Source organism: Moschus berezovskii, chromosome 8 (genome assembly GCF_049115385.1).
Source record: "Moschus berezovskii isolate FMDL1 chromosome 8, NW_MosBer_1.0, whole genome shotgun sequence".
Classification (NCBI taxonomy): domain Eukaryota; kingdom Metazoa; phylum Chordata; class Mammalia; order Artiodactyla; family Moschidae; genus Moschus; species Moschus berezovskii.
In genome coordinates, this window is record NC_142467.1 from 20,443,027 (window position 1) to 20,470,306 (window position 27,280).

Genomic DNA, 27,280 nt, shown 5'->3' on the forward strand with positions numbered 1-27,280 from the left:
ATATAACAGGGCGATGCAAGCACTCAGTTTTTCTGCGGTTCGTTTCTCGCTTTAAAGAACCATTAGCGAACACGTCACGACTTACTTTTTAGGAGAAATACAGTGTGTCAAAAGTTGAAAGTTATAGTGAGCAGTGTAAGCTAGAATTTAAATAATTGATTTAATCATCAGCAAAGGCATTCTGCCTGTGTGCCACATACAAGGAAATCACCCTTACTGGTAGACAAACTGGTAGATAATGGTAGACAAACACAGAAAACACTTAAAACACGTATACTGTACTCAAAGGAAACCATTCTGGATTGTTTCTGCATATTTACCTGAAACGTTGGTAACATTAAAAACGAAGGTATATGTTATTTATATCATATGAGTGTTTTAAAAGTTCAGATATAAATATGATTCTATTTTTCAGATTCTGCTTGTAAATCTGAACATATATCCTGTGTTTGATTTCAACTTAAGAATTCTATTCAAAAGTTCATTTCTTCTCCAGCTATACTAATATCAGTATATTAAAATATCATTTAATAGAGTTCATAACAGCCACGGCTAAGCACTACTGAACTTACATTGTAATTACCACTGTCAGTCAGTCAGTCAGTTCAGTCGCTCAGTCGTGTCCGACTCTCCGCGACCCCATGAATCACAGCACGCCAGGCCTCCCTGTCCATCACCAACTCCCGGAGTTCACTCAAACTCATCGTCCACAGGGTCGATGATGCCATCCAGCCATCTCATTCTCTGTCGTCTCCTTCTCCTCCCGCCCCCAACCTTTCCCAGCATCAGAGTCCTTTCCAGTGAGTCAACTCGTCGCATGAGGTGGCCAAAGTATTGCAGTTTCAGCTTAAGCATCAGTCCCTCCAATGAACATCCAGGATTGATCTCCTTTAGAATAGACTGGTTGGATCTCCTTGCAGTATAAGGGACTCTCAAGAGTCTTCTCCAACACCACAGTTCAAAAGCATCGATTCTTCGGTGATCAGCTTTCTTCACAGTCCAACTCTCACATCCATACATGATCACGGGAAAAACCATTGCCTTGACTAGACGGACCTAGGTTGGCAAAGTAATGTCTCTGCTTTTTTAATATACTATCAAGGTTGGTCATAACTTTCCTTCCAAGGAGCAAGCGTCTTTTAATTTCATGGCTGCAATCAGCATCTGCAGTGATTTTGGAGCCCAAAAAATAAAGTCTGACACTGTTTCCACTGTTTTTCCATCTATTTCCCATGAAGTGATGGGACCAGATGCCATGATCTTTGTTTTCTGAATGTTGAGCTTCAAGCCAACCTTTTCACTCTCCTCTTTCACTTTCATCAAGAGGCTTTTGAGTTCCTCTTCACTTTCTGCCATAAGGGTAGTGTCATCTGCATATCTGAGGTTATTGATATCACTGTGCATTGCCCCAAATTTTCCCAAAGACAGTGAATCAAACAGAAATCAGAGAACAGAAAAAAGACCCCATTTTTTTCCTTGGTGTAAAAAGGCAGCCTGACTTCTTACTTGCTGTAGGCTGAAGTTTGCAAAATGATGATGTCTTCTATGATGCTACCCACAAAGCCAATAATAAATCACTCCTAAAGTGATTTCTGATGAACTTTAAAATGGCAGATAACAAAAGAATTTGACAGAGGTGATGATGAAGGTGATAAACTGATTGCAATAATAAGATAAAATGTTTATTTTGAAAAGTATTTTCATAGTCTGCCTTTGAATAAAAACAGAAAGGCAGCCAAATTCTTCTACCCAGGGGGATGTATAACCATATATTCCACATTCCGCTTCTACATGAGGGGAGAACTGGCAACAGAAGGCAAGCTGCTCTTAGGAACTGTTTGAAGAAAGCATGATTGGGATGATTGGGAGTCCAGATACTGCCTGAGCCTGCAGGCCAGTAAAATGTTTCAAAGGTGATTATTGATTAGAAAGTGAATATTCCACTGATTTTTAATTGCAAAGGAAAGTAAGCACTGCATAAATTAGAACTATACTCATAAAACTCTTCAAAATATAAACATTTCAATAATCCTAAAATTAAACATAATTTCTCTAAATGCCTTATTCCTAAACATTCCATTTTGCCATACACAATGAGATTCAAGACTGCCCAAAAGTAACTCAAAATATGTTTTAAAAATGAATACAAATATATACACATAAAGTCATAAATAAATACAAAGTATATATATAAACACACACATACACACACACGCCCCAAACCAAGAAAATGCATGTAGGAATTCAAACTGACAATGTCATGCTCAGGTACTCTGATTCAGAAATTGGTGTTAAATTTATAAGGAAGGTTACTGAACCTACCTTCAAAGGTGGTATACTTTGGGTCAAATTCAATGATTCCCTCTGCATTATCATTTTTCATTATGGTGATTCGGACAATGGAGATGTTTCCTATTTCAGGAGGTTGGTCTATCTGAAGTCCATTTTCTTGGATGGTAAAATCATACCCTCTTGCAAAGTCATAAAAAAATAAAATAAAATAAACTGAGTTCGTAATTGCTTAGCATGAATTGAAGAAGGGTCCTACTAGCTCCTGTAATTGAGTCTCATGAAGCTCAACACAAAAATACTTTCCTGAAATGATGTTTGAAATAGATTTCTGCACTGCTCCCAGTTATTACTGCCTGGATAAAATAAAAACTAATATACTGTCACTAAACTTAGGCCATGGGAAGATAATAAAACTACAAGGAAATTGGGAAGAAGTTGGAAAATAACTTTTAGGGCTAGGAAGGTACCGCTGAACACACATTAAACCACTTTAGTCCTTCCTTCAATTTCCAAATTCTACCTAGTATTTTTAACCTACTTAGCTTTGAAAGTTTGAAAGCTCATTAATATGATTATATATAAGGCAAAATTAGAAAATTGGGCATTAAATATTAAAATAAACTTTATCAATAATCTGAGAAGGATTATGGCTTAGCTGCTTACCATAACTTAATATCAAGGCAATAAGTTTTCTAGAAACTAGGAAAATTGGGTTTATACTACTTTCCTTTTCAGATCAAAGTAAGCCTGGAAATGTATCTGGAAGAAAAACATTACTTCCTTAGAATTAAGCTTAAGTAGGAACTGGGTTTTTTAAAGGATAGCAATGGGACAAATGCTTCAAGCCCTACTTAGTCAAAAACACAGATATAATATCACACATAATGTGCTATGCTTATCAAAGTTCACTCAATTAATGAAAACTGACCAGCTCATGTTTTAATCTATTTAATATTAGGACAAATTCATTCCCGTCATCAGACATAGACTCATTTCCGTAAACTGAAGATTTGAAGGGTTTGTCAGCTCACAGCTAATTCTTCCCAGGGGAATGATATACATTCTGCCTCCTTTAGTGAAATACTTTAGTTAGAAGAAAGCTTTAAAGATTGGCATTAATATCACCACTGAAAAGACATTTTCACTGCATGCACAAGTAAACTTCCTCTAAGAGCTATCTAAACGCAAACATGATTCCAGTCGAAGGTTATGCCTGAGCCAGAGGTGTCGAGATGCTCCTTATGCCACTCAAGCTCTGAGTATTTCATCCATTTCATCATGGAACACATGTTCCCCACCGTGGTAAGCAAGTCGCTCCAACTAAATCAGAGAAGTCTCAACAGGGTTAATTCTCGATCTTCACTGAATCCCTGGTGCACTACCCACCAACTATCTCTGACTCAAAAATTCTGTCCCTGCTTTAAAAATGCCACTGGGCAAATATCTACCTTATTCATCCACAAAGAAGATAATACAGTCTTCAGAGATACCAAGGAAAGAAATCTCTCAGTCCAGCCCGTTCCGTGGTGTACAGACAAGAGATGGGGGGACCAAAATCACCCCTGCCAGCTGACCTTTGACCTAGAGAACAGCACCTCTCTTTTCTCACCAATTACTACCAGTTTACGCCGTGTTCAATCCTCTTGCTACGCAGAGTGACTTCACACAACGGAAACGCATACTTTCAACTTTCAGGAAAAAAAAAATTATATTTTACAACGTGGTATAATTAACAGCCTTTGCCACCATGTCCTGTTCCAGTGTCACATGAATGTGAGAAAAAGCCGGGGTAGACCATCTTAGAGCTTAGAATTAATCCCGGCACAGCCCAGCTCTGACTCATCCTTTCTCTCTTTTTCCTATTTTCTCTTTTACTTTACCTTCCCAAGAGTTCCACCTCTGTCATCACGAGGGAAAATTCCTCAGGGCCTTCAGGAAGGCTGTCATCAAGGATTTCAATGTGCACGCTTTTCACCGTCTCTCTGGCTTCAAAGAGGAGCTGCACGGGTGGAGGCAGGAAGTCCACGCCGACCTCAGCTGTCCCGCTCACAGCCTCCAGGCAGAGCCTCACACGGCCGAAAGACCCACCCGATCGGATGACTGTGAGGTTAACCTGCGCAAGAAGCAGTGTTTTTTAATTTGGTTTGGGTGAGTACTCTACCAGGCCAGACTTAATTTTGAGTGTCTCTAGTACTCTTGCCTGAAAAATTCCATGGACAGAGGAGCCTTGTAAGCTACAGTTCATGGGGTTGCAAAGAGTCGGACACAACTGAGCGACTTCACTCACTCAATTTTACCTACCAGGATTATCTGGAAGTTCTATGCAAATTGATAGAAAAGTATAACATTAGAATGAGCAGGAGCACATGAAATCAGCTGTGAAAACTTGAGAATGTGAACGAAGACACACATTTTAAAGATCGCTCGTGATACAAAAGATAAAAAGTGACATCTACGGTTTTAAGCATTTCAGGCACTACCTTCTGTACTTCCTCCGTCACTCGCAGCTGCTCTTGAGAAAAGGCGAACCGGCCATAGGGAAAGTCACTGGCCACCATGGTGATGTTGGCGGTGGTGCTAGACTCGCTCAGCACTCCGCCCTCGCTGACCCCAGTGAGCTGAAACTCATAGAAATGCTTTTCCTCGGGAAGGTCATCGTTCAAAGCCTAGAGACGGACAGAAAGAGCCATTCGCGGCAGAATCTGAACATTTCAAGAAAAATATACATCACATAAGCAATGACAACAAGCTGTGATTTTAAGCCTATCCCCCCAACCACACACGCACACTGACAGCAAAGGGCATGACAGCAATACCTGTATCACTACAATGGCCGCAGACTGTCCATCTCGCATCGTCAGCTTTCCTGATGTTTCAGCAAATTCCTCCAAGGAAGGAGGGACTATCCTCCAGGACACTGTGACCTCCCCAGAAATCGCTGGGCCACGAATAAGGCTACAACAATGTAAAATGTATATTTCAATGCATTTTTGTTGAAAGAGCTTTTCCTAGATATTTGTTGTGTCCTTCAACAATAAAAATTTTTCAGTTATTTCCAGAACATTATGCATTTTTTTTAAAACCTGGTATTAGAGGACAGATCACTTACACTGTTGTGTGAGTTTCAGGTGTATAGTAAAGTGAATCAGTTATGTATGTACATCTATCCACTCTTTTTTAGATTCTTTTCCCACATAGGTCATTACAGAGTATGGAGTTCCCTGTGCTATACAGTAGGTTCTTGTTAGTTACCTATATTACATATCTAAGTAAAGTGTTAGTTGTTCAGTCCTGTCCTACTCTCTGCAACCCCATGGACTGCAGACCACCACACTCCTCTGTCCAAGGGATTCTCCAGGCAAGAACACTGGAGTGGGCTGCCATTCCCTTCTCCAGAGGATCTTCTAGATCCAGGGATCAAACCAAGGTCTCCCACTTTGCAGGCAGATTCTTTACCATCTGAGCCACTGGGGAAGCCCTATTTTACATACAGGAGAAGGAAATGGCAACCCACTCTAGTGTTCTTGCCTGGAGAATCCCAGGGACGGGGGAGCCTGGTGGGCTTCCGTCTGTGGGGTCACACAGAGTCGGACACGACTGAAGTGACTTAGCAGCAGCAGCAGCAGCAGTAGGTATATATCGATCCCAATCTCCCAATTCATTCCTCCGCCACCCTACCCTCTGGTAATCATGAAGTTTTGTTTTCTCCATCTGTGGGTCTATTTCTGTTCTGTAGATAAGTTCATTTGTACCCTTTCTTAGATTCCCCATATAAGCGATAGCATATGATATTTGCGTTTCTCTGCCTGACTTACTTCACTCAAGACTACAATCTCAAGGTCCATCCATGTTGTTGCAAATGGCATTATTTTAAGAACATTATTTGCATTTAAATAACCTTATCTATCAGCTATAAAGCAAATGACAGTTGGATAATCCCAAGACAGTAACACCCAAAATACTGAGCTTGTGTAAATCTGCTTGACAAGAATACTGGCAAAAGCTGAACACTAAAAGTATAAGGGATGTACAGATTCTTCACATACTACACAAGGTACAAAGCTCAAACAGACTAAAGAGCAGGAAACATTTCATACATACCACTGGAAAAACAACCAAAAAGATAAAAGTTTTAACATAAATCCAGCTATTTTATTGACAGCTGCTATTCTACCCCTCATGAGAGAATTTATAATAAACAAAATTGCCTACAATCATAATGTTGTTGTTGTTTTATTGAGTTGCTAATTTGTGGCCATATTTTTTGAGATCTTTTGGATATAGCCCACCAGTCTCCTCTGTTCGTGGGATTTTCCAGGAAAAAATACTGGAGTGGGTTGACATTTCCTTCTCAGAGGATCTTCCCAACCCAGGGATCTAACCTGCATCTCCTGTGTCTCTTGCATTAGCAGGCAGGATTCTTTACCACTGCACCACTGGGACTATCTTAGTTATATAACAGGTCCTAATTTTAGAACATCTTAAAACCTTTGATTCAGATGATTTTTTAAGGAATGATTTTGTAGCTCAGATTTATGGCATAAGTGACAAAACAGGGCTGAGAGCTAGACGTTGCTGAGATCTCTTGACGATGCTCAATGTGCTTTCCTCGTCATGTGCTCTGCAAATCATCTAAAAACCACAAACCTCAGATTTAACATCAAGACAGGTCAAAACATACCTTCAGTGTTTACCAAAAATGTACTCTCACCACAGGATTGTACCAGTTTATAAGAAGAATATGTCTGCACTGAGAGAAATGTATTTAGGGCATAAAAATGCTAATTAATGCAACTTCAAAATTCTCACCTGGGCAATAAAAATCATGAAGCCCTTACCTGATGATGGCAGTACCATTATATTTTGCTGAGGGTTCTCCAATGAAGACATGCCTAGATGATGGAGCTATCCCAACTTCTCCAGATGCTCCCTTATCTCCTCGAATAATTATTGACGCGCTACCTGAGTTCAAGGTGATATATAATACCGCTCATGTAGAAAACACACCTATTCACTTAATACACGCTTGGCAAAGTTCTAAGGGATTTACATATATGAATTCTGTGAGTTACATATAAGTTAGGTACTAATATTATCCTCATTTTACTAACAAAGACATGTAAGCACAGAGAGGCAATGAGGTCACTAAGGCAAATGACTTGCCCACGATCACATTTTAATGAAAAGGATAAAGTGGGAAGTACTTCCAATACCACTCCCACAAGCAAGTGTGGGACTGCATTCCACCCTATGCATTAATCCACTTCTACAATAACCATTCTGCAGTTCACTATAATTGGCTATGTGGCTATATCTGTTAGCTATGTAGCAAAAGCAAGAATTCTTGGGGACCCATTTTTATTTTTAATTTTCTGACAATCATTTGCTTATGAGTGTTTATAAAATGTGTCAACTATTCCTATGAAAATGTAAATAAAAATCGTATCAAGTAATTTGAGTATTCATATCATAATCTGGTAGTAACTTAAATGAACTTGTTTCCAGAAGCACACATTAGAGTTTCAAGAAACAAAGGACTGGATTGTTACAGGATCACTTTCTGTGGCAATGGATTAATAGCACCAACAATGGTTTGTCAAGTATGTCACAGTTAGGAATACATTATGAATTTTTTTATATTAACAAATGATTTACCTTGATCTACTGGTATACTCTTGTTCTTGCATCTAATTAGTCCATAGAAACATCAACTCTGCTGTGTAACACAATGTAAATAACTGACCTGGCTGACTTAAGATTTATGTAAGAATATAATGCAAAGATATGATTGACTCAAATGCCTGAAGGAAAGTACTCTAGATAAAAATGCAAAAAGATTAACTACCCTAGGTGACATCCGGGGTGACATTATATGATACTCTCTCCAATTCTAAGAATTTCCTTGGCCACAGAATTCTGCTTCTTTGGCCACAAATCCTTGCACAGGATGAAGTTCTTAATTTCAAAAAAGGACATGCAACAGGAACTAAGCTTTCATATCAACGTTGCTGTGCCATTTTTTATGGGCATTACATAAAGAAACCATTTTAGCACCATTAATCCCCTTTCTTCAGATGTAAGAAACAAATTTCCACATGGACCATAGGCAAATGAGAATTATGATGCCTGTTTCTAAAATGTTGAAATATCTAAGTAGTTATTTTATGATGCAAACAGGTATAGATAGGCTGAAAGAGACATAATAACAGGCTATGTTTTAAAACAACATTTTATTACAAAAGTAACAGTGGTCATTTTAAGTATGTGTAGAAAATACAGCTACTCAAAAACCACTATCAACATTTCAAGTAAATAATTTCTAATGTTTATGACATGCACATGAAAAAGTGGGATTATACTGAACATGTTAGAAAGACAGTTTTATGAACGTAAAAATTATCCATGTAATTAAATGTTCTTAATTTTGATGCAAGTAAGGCTTTTTCTGCCACATTTTTTGAATACCTGCAGAGTATTCTGTTAAATTTAACCAGTCCTCTGCTGCTGGGTCATTTAGGAAGCTTACATATTTTACTTTATGAACACTACTAAAGTAAACATCCTTATTAAAAAGAAAAAAATCACACAGCTAAGTAGTATGAAAACCCTGGCATGTGACCCTACCAATACTGTGTATTATAACTTTAGCTTTAAAAAGTCCTTAGCTGTCATATAAGTAGGAAATAACATCTTCATGTTTTAACAGACATTTTATGAATTATAAAAACAAACACTAACCATCATTGTAACTACTGATTATTTGGTCACATTTTTCTGAAAAACTACTCTTTAATTTCCAAAAATGTCGCTATCTCTTACCTTTTATTGGAGATATTTCCACCTCATCAACTGAGAGCAGCTGAATGGTGAAATGCCTGTCCTCCTGCAGCGTGGCGTCCTGAAGGGTGTGCAGCACGATGGTCTTTTGGGACTCAGTCTACACCAAGTGAGAGGAGAACACACGTTTTCAGAAGGGCCAAACTGAAATTCTGAATGTTCTCAGCAGCAGAATGACATTTAAGTTCATAAGCATTTTTTAAAGGTGTCCTTTCTTTAAACCCTTTAGAATTACGGGTTTCTTCCAGAGATAATTATTACATAAAAATTAGCTCTGAGCAAAAATCCCATTAAGATTCTTAACAGGAAGAAGGGAGAAATTTTTAACACAACTTTCAAATTTACTGAAAACGTTCAGCCACTGAAAGTTGAATCACTTGAGTTAAATGGTCACAGCATGATGTAAATAAATCACAGTGAGAGGTTTAATACTTATAAGGATTATCTACCTACTACCCCTTTTGGCTACTTGCTTTCTGCCCACTCCTGCTTCCTTCCTATTCCTTCCGCAGGTGTTCATTTCAAGAGAGCTCATATTATTCCTTCCCTCTCTGGTCTTACATTTAGCTCAGTAATTTCTTAGAACATATGGTAAGTTTTCAGTACAGACTGGAAGAGAAAGAATAAGGAAAAGCAAATACACAGAAGAAAACAAGCATCATACTTTGCGATGTAACCATGACAGAAATCATTTTTATCTTTAAGGTCTCCTCCGATGCTGACTGAAAAAAGTCCAATTTTTCCCCTGCATCATTGAATAATTCTCCAGTTTCAATTCTGCAGTTTATTTCTTCTTATCTCAGTTTTGCAGGCTTCCCTGGTGGCTCAGGGGTAAGAAGTCGCCTGCCAGTGCAGGAGATGCAGATTCGATCCCTGGGTTGTAAGGATCCCCTGGAGAAGGGAATGGCAATCCACTCCGGTATTCTTGAGTGGAAAATCCCACGGACAGAGGAGCCTGGCGGGCTACCGTCTAAGGGGTGGCAAAAGATCCGGACATGACTTAGAAACTAAACAACAAGAATCTTAGTTCTGCAATCATCTTTTCTTTGAGACTTTTATGTATTAAAAGTATTATTTTAATCTCTTCACTCTAGCTGCTCTTTCTTCAGAGTTCCTTTTTTCTAAAAATCTTATATAAGAGCTGCTAGGAAAATGCATACTTCCTGCCCCAGACAGGAGTGCACTCATGGAAAATCTAAACTAGAATCTAAATCCAAACTTCCTGGAATACAGTAAACCACTCTCTCCCCTCTACTCTGCACACACTGTCAACTAGCTGAACTGTGTGCCTAGCTACACAGCCATTTGTTAGAGTGGAGACACAGGCATGTCAGAGCTGAATATCCAAGAGCAACACAGCTGTTATGCAGAAGTAAATGAAACGCACCAGGTGGCGGAGCAAAGAACAAGATGGAGGGAGTCAAATCCAGGGTCACCCACAAGCTTATCCCTCCTGGTGTTCAGTACTCTGAACAAGGACAGCCTTATCCCCTGGGGGAAAGATCAGACTATATGCCCCTTTGGCATGAATATCCTGCTAACATCAGAAAACCTTTCTAATCATCTGGGAAGCAGATCTAGTGATTAGAATCCGGTAACTGAAAACTGACTGCTCATTATTACTATGTGAAATCTTCAAAGAAATTTCAAAGTAATCTCTAAATTCTTCTCATGCCAAGTGAGGATTTTACAGAGGGCTAGGGCATGTAACTGAGATGTCTCCTGAGCCATCACATATCAGAATCTAAGACGTGAGTGGATGAAACATCTGTGACATCTGACATGGGATCACTAATTCCATTAGAGAAATCAATACCTCAAAAAGGTGGCAGAATGTCCCAAGTGGCAAATGGATTACCAGAGGGCATCACTGACTCCATGGACTATACAGTCCATGGAATTCTCCAGGCCAGAATACAGGAGTGGGTAGCCATTCCCTTCTCGCTTCCCAACCCAGGGATCAAAACCAGGTCTCCCACATTGCAGATGGATTCTTTACTAGTTGAGCCACCAGGGAAGCCCAATCACCAATTAGAAAATTGAAAGAAAAAAAATGTATTTCTTCTGTGTTGCTTGGTGTTGAAAGCTCTCATAAAAGGCCACTAGACTAAAAAACAAACAAAAAAAAATAGACTATGTTTCATTGGAATTATCTTATCTTTAAATGTATGGTCAGTTTAAAACCACCTTGGGGACCTTCTACTCTCTTTTTATTTTGTTTACAGAAATTCATCTGCTTAGACTTTCTACATTTACTATATATCTATTAGAATCAATTTCATATAGGAGTTTACATTTATTTGTCTAGATCTATACAAAGTAATCTCTTAAAATTTTATGCTTTCTCTTTTAACAGTTCTTTCTTACTTGGTCTTACCCTGTGAGATTATTTTTTGTGGCTTTTTAAAAAACTTGTCCACCAGTTCTACAGTTTTTCTGGGTTTTAACTAATTCCCTTTTGTTTTCATTTTTATGAATTTAGGAATGATTTACGCGAATGTGAAAGTAAAAACCATGAAAGACTGATAAATCCAGACTCCCCAGTTTCTTGAGTCTACTTGTCTACCCCAAAGCCAATCATGCTATCATATTTACCTTTGATACATACTATCTTAAATTTAGTTGGGGAAGGCCACCCTCCATCCTTCTCTGTGAGTTTCTTGCTATTCTTGGTCTTTTATATCTCCATAAAGGCTTAAGAATCAGCCTGTCAATTCTCTTTCACTTTGCCATCCCTCCTTCCAGGACAAAAGACCTCAGAGTCTGGCTGATAACTACTAGTTGGCTCTAGTTAGAATGCATTCACTGAAACCCTGTGCTCAGATTAACTGGGAGAAAGGTACAGCCAGGGTTCCCTCTGAGAGGCTCTGTGTTCCATGTCATAGAGCCGAAAGTTCTATGGGCAAGAAGACATCATGGATCATTTTAAGCAAGAGATGGCAAAACAAGATCTTCCTTACAGAAAGGCAGGAGGAGAAAGGGGTTAGAAAGGACAAGATGGTTGGATGGCATCACCGACTCAAGAGACATGAGTTTAAGCAAACTCCAGGAGATGGTGAAGGACAGGGAAACCTGGCGTGCTGCTGTCCATGGGGTCACACAGAGTCAGACACGACTGACCGACTGAATGAAAAAAATACATCAGAGGCACAGATAATGGACAGAAAAGAGATTTGGAGTGGGACCATCAGTTAAAAGATTATCCAAGGAGAGATGACGGAGGCATGGACGGTTACAACCATTACAGAGAAGGAGGAACAGAAAGTGTATTTAAAAGGGAAAACTGACCAATCTCGGTTGTCAAATATATGCAAGAGTTACAGAACAGACAGCGATGGGGATGATAGCTGGATGTCTGGCTTGCTTGACTGGTTTTGCCCTCAATCAGGGGAGGCAATGTGGACAGCAGAGTAGTTTTAATGGTTGGATGGACGCAGTGTCAAAACTGAATCTGATTTCAGACATTTAGGGAGGTGTGTGTGTGTGATTTTCCCACAGTGCATATGATTTAAAAAATTCCAGACATAGTGAATACTATGAATATCAAATGAATTTATAAGCGGTACTATGGAAAAGAACATCAAAGACGAATTAGAGAAAAACTGCAGGCATCCAACAATGATTATACCTCATCAAAATGAAGCGTCCCACTTAAAGGACTGAGGTCATCCTTAGCCATCTCGTCTATGGTCCACTGAAGTCGGACAGCTCCTTTACCTCCTGGGGACCGGACAACTGTCAATGTCACGTATGAATCAGGGTCATCAGACAAAAGGGATTCATCTACCATTACCTGAAAAAGAGAAAATCAACCGCAATTTCCACATCTATAGTTCTATACACGGCATGTTATAATACAATCACGTGGAAGAACAAAAAAAAAAAAAGCTTCACCAAATCCCATTCTCTTTTTGTCCTAGACACTCAGCTACTTGGCATTTCCTAACTTCTTTTGCAATTAGGTGGAGACTGTTACTGAATATCTGGCCCAAAAAATATAGGCAGAGCCTGCTAATCATAGTCTGGCCATCAGTCTCCCACACAATCTCCCTATTCCGTCTGTCTCCATTTGCTGGGTGACTAGAGGGGGCAGAGTCACAGATGAAGAGTCTAGTGCCTGAGATGCCGGGTGGAGAAGAGGCATTTGTAACACCCCAACTCGGAAAAGCAACGTAGGACTCTGGCCTAAAGAAGAAATAAACTATTCAGGAACTGAGATTTGGGGATTCTTTTTATGGCAGTAAGACTCCCCACATAATACAGACCTAATATGAATTACATATATTGACTCTGTGAAGCAAAGTCCAAACTGAGCCTATTCCATGCATTTGCTATGTAAATACAATAATATGGCACAATACCTTCCATTTTCAAGAAAGACACCTATTTGGGTTTTTTTAAATGACATTTTGCATTGGTGCCAAGAGTAGAGATTTGAAGCCGATTGATATTTATTGAGTTTCTATTATGTGTCACTTCTTACACATACTGTGGGCTTCCCTGGTGGTTCAGACAGTAAGGAATCTGCTTGCATTGCAGGAGACCCAGGTTCGATCCCTGGATTGGGAAGATCCCCTGGAGAGGGAATGACTACCCACTTCAGTATTCTTCCTTGGAGGATTCCATGGACAGAGGAGCCTGGTGGGCTACAGTCCATGGGGTCTCAAAGAGTCAGACATGACTGAGCAACTAACATTTTCACCTTACCTTATTTAAGCCTTACAAAAACTAAGAAATGTGAGGGCCAAAGATATACATATATTTGGAGAAAAGGAATCTGGGATTTAGTTATGATAATTTGATTCCACACTGACTGTTGTTCATACCACTCCTCAGAGACCAAAAATATCAAATAAGAGAGAGTCAAGTGAGAAAGAAAAAAAATCCATAATTAGCAAACTGCATATATAAGTCTTTTTTGTTTCTATAAATAGTAACATTCTAGTTTCAGCTTCACAAGTGTATTTCTATAAGTCTCTACTCTACCCAGGGCTTTGGCATACTTAGCACATTGTCCCGGTAGCAGCTTATTAATTTTGACAGATTAATACCAATAATCTTGTCTCAGGGTTTTTCAGTTCTGAATCTAATCAGGATCACAAAATAACGATACCAGAATATTCACTATGTGCACAAAATACTGTATCTTATAGATACACGTTAAAATATAAATTCCATGTTATCAAGAGCTTCTGGCTGAAAAAAAAGATATAAGGAAAGGAGCCACAAAGGGTGAGCAACAAGCTACTGCTATTATTATCAACAAGTAAAATAGCAATTGACACCTACTGAGGGTAAAGCCCAATTATATATGCTTTACATAAGACCACTCACTCCTCACAACAAGAGTTTGGGTACCTTAAATCTTACTTTTAAATGATAAAACAAGTTGGAAATATGAGGCTATTACAGTAAGACAGTAGTTTCCAGATCAAGGGTACACTAAGGTTTTTGCAGTAAACTTTACAACTGCAGCTAAAATAAAATGAATAAATAGAAATTATTTATGAATAATAGCGGAACTCTTCATTTTCTCAAAAAGTGAGAGAAACTCGTAAATACACTCCCCAACAGCTAAGTCCAAAAGTGTGACTAAGTGAAAAGTAAAAACATTATTATAAGGTTTCATCAGCTGGAGGTTGGATTACTTAAACCCTGAACATTTATAATCTAACCTCAGAAGCTAATAGAGAATATGTTTTTAGCACATTTCATAAAATTTATAAAAATAAATTGCATATTCATATATACTATTACTCTGCACATATGCAAAGAAGGCCTGGATGGAAATATAACCAAATACTAATGATATCTACCTTAGAGCAGTAATATTATGGCTATTTTTTTCTTTATACCTTTTATATTTCCCAGACTTCTTAGGAAATGTGCCTGCAAAACACTCACGGATACTCTTGTGTGAATCTTCCACCCTTTACAAAACACTTACTTCCACTAATTCCTTTCTCAAGGAAGAGTCTCATGAGACTACAGCAGCAGAAGTACTCTGTTCTTTTATAGTTTCCATTTTCTTATGATGTTGAAATTTCAATGATCAAATAATTAGGCAGTTATTAGTGTCTATCTAAATTGTGGGGCAAGCCGCAGTTCTAGCCTTGCATCCAAAGAACAGTAAAAATAATAAGCATTAGAACTATTTGCTATTATTTAAAATGATCTAAGGTGAATTACTGATTACCTATAAGTGACAAAATACAGGGAATGGTGACACAGGAGCCAGAAAAGTTGTTGTACATCAAAATTATCTAAAGATTCATATGGTAAAGATTCATATGGTTGTTTCATCTTGAAACTTCTTTTGAAAGATAAAGTCATAGTAATTATGATGTAAACATCATGTCAATAATTATGGTACACTTTATTTTATATTTAAAGTGCAGAGATAATTTAGTACTAGCCAAAGCTTTTCTCTCTCAGGGGCTGAACCAATGATAATTGGGCTTCACTCTTGTAGGTCTTGAAAGCAGGCAGTCAAGGGGAAGTAAGAGGGGAAGGAGAAGAAATACAAGGAAACACATGAGTCAGGGGTGATTGTATGTTTTGATCAATATAAATCAAGACAAAAGACCCAAGAGGTGAAGAATATAAATCTCTCCCCAGCCAAACCATCCTGGGGTCAGAACATAATGGAATCTTTCCTTGTAACGAGGATGGCAGAGCAGGTAGAGAACAGAATGTCTAAACAAAAGTACCTCGTGGTCTATAACACCCAATAATGGAAATGTGTTCTCCTTTTTAACTGCCTGATACTACGAGCTCTCATTACTATGAAACTACCGAGGTTAGAGGACTGGCCCCTAATTCAACAGTCAACTCAAAAGAGCCTTGAGAAAAGAAGCTTTAAGTAAAGAACAATGAAATCTAGAAAAAAAGAAAATTACCTTTCTACTACAAATGAAATGAAAAATGAGCCTAGAGGAAAGCACCCCCCACTCCCTGATATATTTCACTTACAGTCTTTTCTTCAAATCCAAATACTCCAAACGGAGAGTCATTTTGTGGAATAACAACAGTTACCACAACATCATCGCCAAGTCTGCCACCTCCAGCCGCCTTGATTAAGGAAATATTGAACATCTCCATGAGCTCAAATTCATCATCATCAATTATGGTGATTTCTATCACTGCCGTAACCTATAAAAGAAAAGAAGGAAGAAAGGAAAGAGGGAGAGAAAGAAGGAGGCGGAGAGGCAGGAAGGGGAGAATGTGACACTCATTTTTGATGGCAAACATTTTTAGTTGGAATCTAGAAACATAGTACCAAAGAAAAAAGCAGGCATTTTCACCTGCTGTGTTCATAATGTTAAAGTCATATATTTATAGTATTTCAAGTCAAAAGGTTTCAGTTCACCATTTCCAAAATAAAGGAAATTATATACGTAATAAAATATAGTTACAGATTCAAAAAAACAATGAAGTCTTATTCTTGAACAAAAATATTTTAAATGTCATTCAGGTTCTAATAGCCATTGCACAGACATAAGTTTTAGTATATTTAGTATTAATATGACCTGATATAAAACTGTACCTCATAAATTATTACTATCTTCTGCAACTAAAGTAAATCCCTTCGGTTTCAAATTATTGTTCTTGTAATATAGGGGAAAAGACAAGAAGGAAGAAAATCCAAGTTCAGTATTATTAGAAGTTTCTGATCCGGGGTTTATTCATCTGTCTGGCTCTATGTTAAAAGTTTTTATAACTTATAATTTGATCCAGCTTGTAATATAACTATTGGTCACAAAAATATTCCAGCTGTATGTCCGTATTTAAAATCCTTTTTTGTATCCCAGAGGAAAATGACATAGACATTTATCAAGAAATGGTTCTCCTACCTAAAACCACCTTTAATCTAATAACAGAGAAATGAAAAACCTGGATGTCATACTCAGGGAAACAGAAACCTGAACAAAATCAAATGCTAAAATATAAGCTTATCAAAATACCTGCACCTCATTAATACTGTGGAATACAGAATAGTTGCCCTACAGGATGTTAAATTTAAGAATAATGATGATCCGAAGGATGCTAAGTAATGGGACTTTAACTTTTTGAAAAGAATAAGCTATTGATAATATAAAGTTAGAAGGCCACCTCAACGAAAGTCAATTTGTTTCTACTTTTAATGTAAAATCTACATTTCCCTTCCTCTTGGTAGAAAATGTTTTATAGTCCAAAATTTGCTAAAATCTCATGATTTCAAATATGAACAACAGACCTTTATGTGTAGGAAACTCTAGATCTGCATGCTTATCTTTTAGCAGTACTTACTATCCCCCAAGGGCAACGAATAAGTTGATGTACACTACGCATATCTGTGCAGGCAAAATCAGACTGCACGCAAATCGATACTGTAACTTGAAGTTACTAACATTTTCATGATTGTTCACCTGCTTTTCCCACTTACTGATTTAAAAATTTATGAAAACATCTTATGCTTACATATTGCAAAACGCCCAGTTCACAAGCTTACAAATCTTAAGGAATATTTTGTAATTTCTAGCAGTTGACCCAAATCTAGAATACTGGTTTTCAGTTTTTTCCAGTTTTAACTACTGCGCTCCTTTTCTATCATTTTAGTCTTTTTTAACTGTTAAAAAAAAAGTTTTTGGATAATAATAAATGTACATAATAAATATCTTTAGTAATAAATGTACACAGTTTTGGTACAAATCCTAAATAAATATTTATATTTATAAACATTAAGAAATAAACAGAATAAAGAACCTAAAATAAATAGGAATAGTGAAGTTCATCAGGCAATATTTTATACATTCTTAGGTACCTCTAAGCCAATTATTATCCTTTTATATCTTTATTTAAAATAGAATCCGAGGTGGGGAAGCTCAGAAAGGGCAAGATTCTTGCTTATTTATATCCTCTCTCCATGCTCATTAATAAACTATACATTAACTAACAATATCTCTGTTAGCCTGACCTGGGAATTTAGAATATTATACATTTAGCCATCACCACTGCACGTTCATTTGGTAGATGCCTATAAAATGCCTGAAGTACAACCAAAAGATGCTAATATGTTTGTGACTAGCATACTTGTCTATCTTCAAATTCAAGAATCCCATGAGACGGCTTAAAGTCTTCCGGGCCAGCACTGTCCACTGTTGCTTTCCAATAAACATTTACTGTCCCAAAGCTTCCGGCCAGCCGAACTACAGGAACTTGAAGAACGTTCAGGGGTGGAGGCACCTCATAGGCAGCAATAACTCCAACATCCTTTAAGTAAAGAATATGTAAGTTAAAATACAAGACAAAAGTAACTCTTACAATTCATCACTATCTAAATTTATTATTTCTACTACTAGTTCTTATACTTTTCAAATTAATAGCTGGATAAAAGTAGGCATATTCAGTCTTCAGAATTCTTACATTTAAATGTACTGTAAATAAACTTGCTTAATCCCTTGGTCTAGCTCAAAGAGAGCTTAAGAATTAGTCTATAAGAAAAACTTTAAGAGATATTTATTAATATCTACAATAAAAGTCAATTATTTTTCAGAAAATACAGGACACTGGCCCAATCAGCAGGTACAAGCTTTGGTATTACTACAAATATGTGAAAGTTCATCTCACTCGGGTAATGTGGAACTTAAAAATTCCTCTGGGATCGTCATTTTCTTCAATCCTTATCTCAACCATTTCCAGCCCCGGCCTTCGCACAATGGGCTGTCCTGCAGAGAAGTCAGAGTTCACCAGGCGCACCTCAGTGATGCTGACAATAAACCCTTCCTCCAGCTCGGGAACATCATCCTAGGTGCCAAGAACCAAGGGAGAAGAGAGAGAGACGGGGTTTTATTTTTTAAAATACATTCAATTTGCATTGGAAACGCAATATTTTTCAGTAAAAAATGACACCCATAGGAATGGGCTGCTCCACAACACACACACAAAAAATTCCTTTTTTATATTTTAATACATTCCCATTGACAATCTCAGGGCATATTCAAGTATATGGGTGATGTTACCCAATGGAAGCCACATATTCATGAGTAAGTAAAATAAATTTAAAAAAAATCTATCCTTCAATTCTGACCACATCCTATTGAATATGTTCTATATATATGACATTCCCTCACTTTAGGAGAAGCTGGTAAATGCTACATAACATCTTAAAAATAAAAGTTCTACACTTTAAAAAATCTAATTATAATCACATTTTAATTAACTTTTAAAAAATTGTTATTTTTCAATAGGTAATAAAAAATTTTGAAAAATAGAAAGAATACGTAGTGAAAATGAAAGGAAATCTCTTTTCCATTCCTCATATCTTTCCAGAATGTCCTCTCCAGAAGCCACTATTATCTAATATCATGAATACCACTATTAATAACATTATATTATTATACAATATTATATTCAATCAATAATATGATTACAGTTAATATTATATAGTGCACAATATATAGATAATATTTAATTATATGTTACTGATAACACTATTAACCAATTTCAGTTTCCTTTGCATCATTACAGATGTATATACAAAGTGTATACACATTCTCCTTAGACAAAGGAGAGAAAGAGAATGATCTGATTCATCGGAAGACTAATCTTAATTCAAGTAATCATATCAAACCAATAATCAAAATAACAAGATGAACTTGGGCATTTTATTCAATCAGTCATTAGTTGAAAACAACTAACAAACCAATAGAATAAAGGATCCAACCAGACATATAATCAATCCAAATTCAATGCTTCAAAGTTCATTCCAACAATATTCCAGTTCAAAAATAAATATAAAAAATGAATACACATGTTATTTTTATTTTTCAATTATAAAATATTCATTTATTACTAAATATTAGGGGCTTCCCTGGTGGCTCAGTCGTAAAGAATCCACCTGCAAAACAGAAGATGCTGGAGACATAGCTTCAGTCCCTAGGTCGGGAAGATCCCCTGGGGAAGGAAATAACAACTGACTCCAGTATTCTTGCCTGGAAAATTCCACAGACAGATGAGCCTGGTGGACTATAGTGTTGCAAAGACCCAGACATGACTGAGTGACTGAGCACACACATTAAATATTAGGGTGAGTGGCAGCATTAGAGTACTTACATCTTAATATTTTAAAAGTGTATTTTTTAAAGATTTACCTTTAAGATCATCACATTTTAATCTTTTATCTTCATTTTCCTTTATTATTATATCATACTCATTGAAGCCTAGACTCACCGGCAAGATGGCAACTTTGACGTAAGTTTCTTTTATGTTTTCTTTCATTATTATCATTGTTTCTTGGAGCACATAATCTTCATTCTCAGTGGCTTGATTATCGATGTGCAGTAAAAAATTGGGTTTAGCTACCAACTGAATGGCTATGTCTCCAAGTAATCCTTTATCTCGAACGATTTGTAACTGAAGAGCGGTGACGTTCTCTACGAGACAGACGCGCCTCAAGTAAGTCAACTTTTCTAATAGCTGTTGATGCTATTCTAAGCACTTAGGGTGGAGTGTTCTGACTATGTCTTCTAGACAGGTAAAGAAAGACAGATAAAGACAATGTACACTCCCAAGGAATATTTCGTGCTTTTCCCAACCAGTCACCAGAATTGTGCTAAACTCACCATACACTGCCAGCATTAATTCCCAGTTTTAAACCCTCACTCCGGGTCTGTCTCACTTTCCTGTGCTGCCCATGGCATGCCCATTAACAGAAACTGCTGAAAATGCTAAGAAAGTGCATACCTGGAGGATGAGCAGAGGGGCTAATGACAAATGCTAAGAAGACTCTTCAAAAATGAAAAACTAAACACATAGTCATTTAATGACTCATTATTAAAAGAGCAAGTTTGTTCTTAAAGGTGGCTATCACAGAGCTCAAAGTATCTCACAGCACCTATTTCACTTCTTAGATTTTTAAAATTTAATTTGCTAAAAATGGAAAAAAAAAAAAAAAAGCATGTCCATCTTCCCTACCGGTCTCTGAGTTTCTAATGATCGAATACTATGCCTTTGCTTCCAAAATACATAGCATGATTTCTGGTACTTACTAGGTGCTATGGTTGCTGAATGGATAAATGAACAGATTGTTTTATTTTAAGGCTACTACTTCTGTTCCCATATATACAGATATATAAAGACCTACATGAATAAGAAGCCACTCCAGTACTTAGTGGCTTCTTATTCATGTAGGTCTTTATATATCTGTATATATGGGAACAGAAGTAGTAGCCTTAAAATAAAACATGAATAAGAACATGTCATTTTTCTCCATCAGCTCTTTAAATGAAAGGTCCTTGAAAGATGTCTGTTTCTATTTGAAAATTTAGAACCTTCAGATAGCATAGTCTTAATATAGGGATGGCCAAAAGGTTTGTTCAGGTTCTTCTGTACTGTCTTATGAAAAAACCCAAACAAACATTCTGACCAACCCAATACATACATATTATATTTAACCTTTTATTTAAATAAGTCAAATGACCTTTATCTATCAAAATCTATTTAGTCTACAGTTTACACAAATAGGCAAAGATGTCAACACGAAACTCAAAGGGAACAGGGAAATAGAAACTGATCACTCACACTTCACAGAAAAATATTATTCTAATTATTGCTTTCGGTTTAATAATTAACATCTCAAGGACCATATGAATTTCCCTGTGCCGTTGATTGTTTTCTATAACTACTGAAAATCGATACAGGAGAAACTGAGCAAGGAAAGAGAACAGATAGGTTAAAAATGAAAAAGAGAAAGTAAAATAAAAACCAAATACTTCTACTACAATGATTTACTAATTCATTAATATTTCTATTATGACAGTAATATCTCAAAAGTAAAAGTATTTCATACAGCCATATCATTGACTGATGACATGATCAGACAATTTAATAAAGACAAAAAGTAAAACGGATTATGACCTGTCAAACTGAAAAATATCACACAAAAAGAAATTTATATCCCCAGTAAATGTTAGAATTAAACTATTCAATGAAACTTATGAGAACCTGAAAATATCTAACAAGATTTACCTTTAGGCTCTGCTACTCTAATGAAGAGAGACTCAGCATGCCAGCCAACCAAGCCATAGGGTGAGTCATTGGGCAGAGTGGTTATCACAGACTTGTTTCTTTTCTGATCAATAGTAGCACCTTTTGATGGGTCCTCAACCCCTTCTGTGATAATATGGATGAGTGTTACAATGACAATCTCTGACAATTCTGGTAGATCATCAGCAAGAACAGTCAGAGTAATTGTAGACAGTGCCTGGCCTTCAGAAAATGAAATCTAAAATTTTAAAGAAAGAGGATTTTATTTATATTTTAGTTATCACTGTGCAGTAAGACTATCAAAGGTTAGATTATCTTTCAACACTGACCATATCTTAAATAAGCAACAACATATGATCCTACAAATCAATCAAATGACTTTCACATGAGAAAGAGAAGATTTTTAGGAAAAAGAAAAAGTAAACCCTTCTAAAACTTAAGCTAATAAATCATGTACTCAAACTATCCTGTCCTAGAACCTACATTCTTAATGAAACACTGATTACATACTCTCTGTCTCTGAAAATTTAAGTCCTAGGTACCATATATAAAATCTATAAACATTAAATATTTTCCTCTACAAAATTTTTGCTAGGAATGCTACTTCCCTTGCTTAAACTCTGAATAGATGTATTATTTAACAAAGATTCAGTCAAAACAGAAGTAGAAAGACAGATACAAATCAGAGCAGCTGTCTCCTGTGTCTCCATTATCTGAAGATTCAAAACTGAATTCATTAAAAGGCACCTGAAGTCCTTTCTGATAGGGCTTCTGTCTGTTTCTTGAATGTCATTTCCCTTTGTTCCCCACCTCAGACTTTATTCTCTAGTTATAGGGACACAGGACTTCCCTGGTGGCTCAGAGAGTAAAGAATTCACCTGTAAGGCAGGAGACTCAGGTTCAGTCCCCGAGTCGATAAGTTCCCCTGGAGAAGGAAACAGCAACCCACTCCAGTATTCTTGCCTGTGAAGTTCTATGGACAGAGGAGCCTGGAAGGCTATAGTCCATAGGGTCCCAAAGAGTCAGACAAGACTGAGCAACTAACACTTACTTCTGTTCCGTTCCGTTCCGCTCGTACTTACTTACTTATTAATAGGGATACAAACTATTTACGACTATTTAATCTAGCATTACAAGCCTATTTTGCCGGCACTCATCTCTCCACCTAGAGAAGGCACTTCAGGATAGAAACTCAAGAGCTTTATTAATAAAATCAGGAGTAAGAAAACTACTGCCCTTCGGTCAAATCCATTTTTTGGAAATCAAGTTTTACTGGCGAACAGAAAAGCTCATTTGAAAAAGAAAAGCTCACATATTGTCTATCGCTGCTGTTGTGCTACAAAGGCAAAGCTGACAGCTGGAGAAAAGACCATACAGGCCCTAATGTCTAAAGTATTTACTATCTGACCCTTCACAGAATTTACTCACCTTTGGATGAAATACTTCCCATCCAAACTACAGTCCATACTTAAAGACACTTAGGCATTTAAATTAGAAATCATTTTAATTCTGCTTATATGAGAAAAACTAACTGGGGAAATATAATTCAGAACCTGAGAAATACTTTTTTGGTAGTTAGAATACATATTCACTGCAATAAATTTTGCCATAATATTCTTAAGACACTTTGCTCCAATCATCTTTCCAATGATACAGAAATCTAGAAATGATGAACCAGAATAAACACCTACCCAGTTTAGAGAAAATTCCACGAGAGGTCTTTTAAAAGCACTCTTCAGAGAAACACTTGGGCAAAATACACAACAGTAATCTGTGAAGCCCAAGACAAGTCAAGGAAACAACCCATCTTCCAATTAGGAACCAAAAGCCCCTTGAACCCTCTCTTTGTGAGTCACCTATTTCTTTGGCCCATTCTGAGTCCATCCTCAAACCTGTGTCACGAATGTCTACTACCCTCCAACAGTACATAATGTGATACTCTCCCAGACCGCTTCCTGTGACTTAAGTACCTATCCCGCAGCTATTGGGAATAACAGCTTCTGTATTTCTCATGGGAACTGTCCTCAGCTGCAGCACACTACTGTACCCAAGGTTATGCCCCAAAGGGCTTTCCAGGTGGCTCGGTGGTAAAGAATTCACCTGCTAATGTAGGAGATGCAGGAGACACAGGTTTGATCCCTGGGTTGGGAAGATCCCCTGGAGAAGGGAATGGCAACCCACTCCAGTATTACTGCCTGGGAAATCCCATGGACAGAGGAGCCTCGCGAGCTACAGTCCAGGTGGTCGCAGATAGTTAGATGCAACTGAACACACACATATGCCCCAAAACAGAAGGTGACCTGAGACCAAGGATTGCTAAATCAGGGCTGCAATATCACATCCCCTCCCTCAAGCTGGAAAACAGGAAACTCGACAACTACTGAGCACACAACTCTGGTCTATTTTTCCATACACCTAGCTATTTCACATATACTTGTTCTCTATTTATAGCTTCCCTTCTACCCACATCTCAAAACCACATTTCCAGCCCCAGATGCATTGGTTTTATCTTTCTGACAGTGTAGTACACCCATAATCTGGCTGACCAGTATACTGAATTTCAAAAGGGATAGTGTTTTTACAGATAGTTTTGATATTACAGGGGCAAAAAGGAGGAATCAGTGCAATAAAACGAACCCTAACGTGTAGCCCTGTCTATGGTGATTAGGAGGAATCCAGTGGTGACGTGGTCAAACTCAAATACTTCACCCACAGGGCACAGTTTGGTCCCATGTATCAAGAGTAACCACAATTTAAAAGTGACTTTCCTATAATGTTCTAAATTACATACCACTCCTGAGGTAGGAAATATATCACTAATACTTCCGTCGGCTTCCCAGGTGACGGTAATACGACCATAAGTTCCTTTTAAGCGTTCCACATTCAAGGTTACTAGGCTATCTTGCTCCATTTCTTCCACTTGCTTATATAATGAATTCTGGAAAATACACAGGAAGTCGCAGAGAGTTATTTGAAATTATTCAAGCAGACTTTTAGCTCATGATAGCATGCATTTGCAAAATTCACAGTACTAAGCCACATATTAAGTAAAAAAAAAAATTTTTTAAATGGTAACGTAGTACTTTAAAACATGCAAGTTTGAATAAGTAAAAGACTAAGTAAATGAAAATGTTAATTTTATAGCTTTTTTTCCCTAGCTCTATATTTTTCAAATTTTCTTCCATACACGAATATCATTTTTATACTCAGAAAGCATGCTCATTTTCATAAACAGTATACACAGCATGTAAGCAGCGTGCAGAACAGCAATGTCACAGGGAAGTCAGCGGAACAGAGAAGACGTCCTCCTCCCCTACATTAAGCTTTGGCAATCCTTCCAGGTCTTTGCTTCCTGACTGTAAAGTAAGTGTTTGGTCTACGTGGTCTGCAAGGTCCCATCCAAACGTAATGACATCATGAGAACCCAGGAGCTCCTTTCTGATCACTGACAAATGTCTCTATATTTACATTCATATCCTCTGAAACACTTCTACAGGCTGTGACGTGCCCACGGATGATGTTCCATTCTTAGCCCATGCTCTTTGCAACTGTTTTTCCTGCCAGAACGATCCCTCGCCCTCCTGTTAGACTCCCTTACTCGTCTGCTCACCTATACTTCTCAGCCTCCTTCCTTTGTTCCAAACTGATCTCTGCGTTTCTCTGACTGGAACTTTCTTTGCCCAAGGCCCGCAACTTCTATTGCGGCCATTTAACGAACTTTTCCTTAAAATTAATACTCCAAAGAATCTCTTCTTACAATAACCCTGCTTCTTCCGTAGGCAATACAGAGAGAATACAAAGACTTTTAAAAATCTTCCCAGTAAGGTTTTTCTTGTTTCTTTACTAAATCCGAAAAAAAAACCTCCCCCATTAATTTCTCAAATGAAATTAAGAAATTTAATTTAAGCTTATGAAAGCTTCTAGTTAGAATGCTAATTTGAGAAGATATCCAACCCTATAGCAGTATTTTACACAGCATCTCAACACACTGTTACAGATGTTACACAGTAATAAAATCCTGCTCAAGGCAATCAAACATTCCTACAGAAAGTGCTTTGATTTTAAAATATGCGTATAATTTCTTCACAAAAGACACTGCTTTTAAAAAAAAGATAAAGAAAATGCCATTTCAAAAGAGAGGCCTCGCTCTGATATCATGCCGTCTATTAACAAGGATTGGTAAAATGATTTAATATAGTCAGAAAATATTCAAGAAATTGTCAACATCTTCTTAAGTCCCATCTTGGAATGAGGTTGTCCAGACACAAGAGGCCTGTACTGAGGAACTTGACGGAGTGGATTGAAGAAACCTAGGATTCTGTCTATTGGCAAGGATCACACCACAGTGATTTGATAGCTCTGAAACAATTATGAAACAAGTTTCACAAACAGAGGTCTATGCTTAGGCAGTTGAGGAACACAATAGACTCCCCAGCTGTAGCATGACTTGCGGGGAGAGGATGAAGCTGAGCGGCAGAGCATGTGGGTTCCTGCCCTAGGAGCTACAGCTCCATCCTCCAAACTTGTATGAGACCCTGAGAAGCCCACGGGAGTCTTCTGTTTCCTCTCCTGCATAACGACAGGTTCACAGGAAGCACCGATTGTGTGCCAGGCACTTTTCTGGTTCAGGGAAAGCTGCAAAGAAAGTGGTATGCGAGCTCTCATGCTCTTGTATGTATGCGTGCTAAATGACTTCAGTCATGTCCAGCTCTTTGCGACCCTATGGACCATAGCCTAGCAGGCTCCTCTGTCCATGGGATTCTCCAGGCAAGAATATTGGAGTGGGTTGCCATGCCCTCCTCCAGGGGATCTTCCCAACCCAGGGATCTTCCCAACCCAGGGATCCTCCCAACCCAGGGATCGAACCCGTGTCTCTTATGCCTCCTGCACTGGCATGTAGGTTCTTGACCTTTAGCGCCACTTGGGGAGTCCCTCATGCTCTTAAATATTAGTGAAAAGCAACAGAAAAACTAGGCTGTTGTAAGTGCCGTAAGGAAAACTAAGGTGAAATAAAAAGTGATAGACTGCTGGTGGAAGTCGCATTTTTCAATCATAAAAGGCCTCTCTGGTAAGATGGCATTTCAGAAGAGAGCAAATAAAGTGAGGGAACAAGTCATGCGAACAC

General features: G+C 37.7%; 1 protein-coding gene across 1 annotated transcript in view; it reads right to left on the reverse strand.

The window, feature by feature from the left end:
• Positions 1-27,280, reverse strand: part of ADGRV1 (adhesion G protein-coupled receptor V1) — a 549,332-nt gene that overhangs the window by 359,445 nt on the left and 162,607 nt on the right. The window contains exons 53-65 of the mRNA XM_088838471.1: positions 24,947-25,093; positions 22,138-22,393; positions 20,341-20,543; positions 18,739-18,915; positions 18,202-18,381; positions 16,102-16,281; positions 12,758-12,922; positions 9,112-9,229; positions 7,131-7,254; positions 5,109-5,247; positions 4,773-4,958; positions 4,173-4,405; positions 2,323-2,471 (exon numbers count right to left, since the gene is read on the reverse strand). Coding sequence (XP_088694597.1) covers positions 2,323-2,471; positions 4,173-4,405; positions 4,773-4,958; positions 5,109-5,247; positions 7,131-7,254; positions 9,112-9,229; positions 12,758-12,922; positions 16,102-16,281; positions 18,202-18,381; positions 18,739-18,915; positions 20,341-20,543; positions 22,138-22,393; positions 24,947-25,093 — 2,257 coding nt within the window. The remainder of the gene's footprint in view (positions 1-2,322; positions 2,472-4,172; positions 4,406-4,772; positions 4,959-5,108; positions 5,248-7,130; positions 7,255-9,111; positions 9,230-12,757; positions 12,923-16,101; positions 16,282-18,201; positions 18,382-18,738; positions 18,916-20,340; positions 20,544-22,137; positions 22,394-24,946; positions 25,094-27,280) is intronic.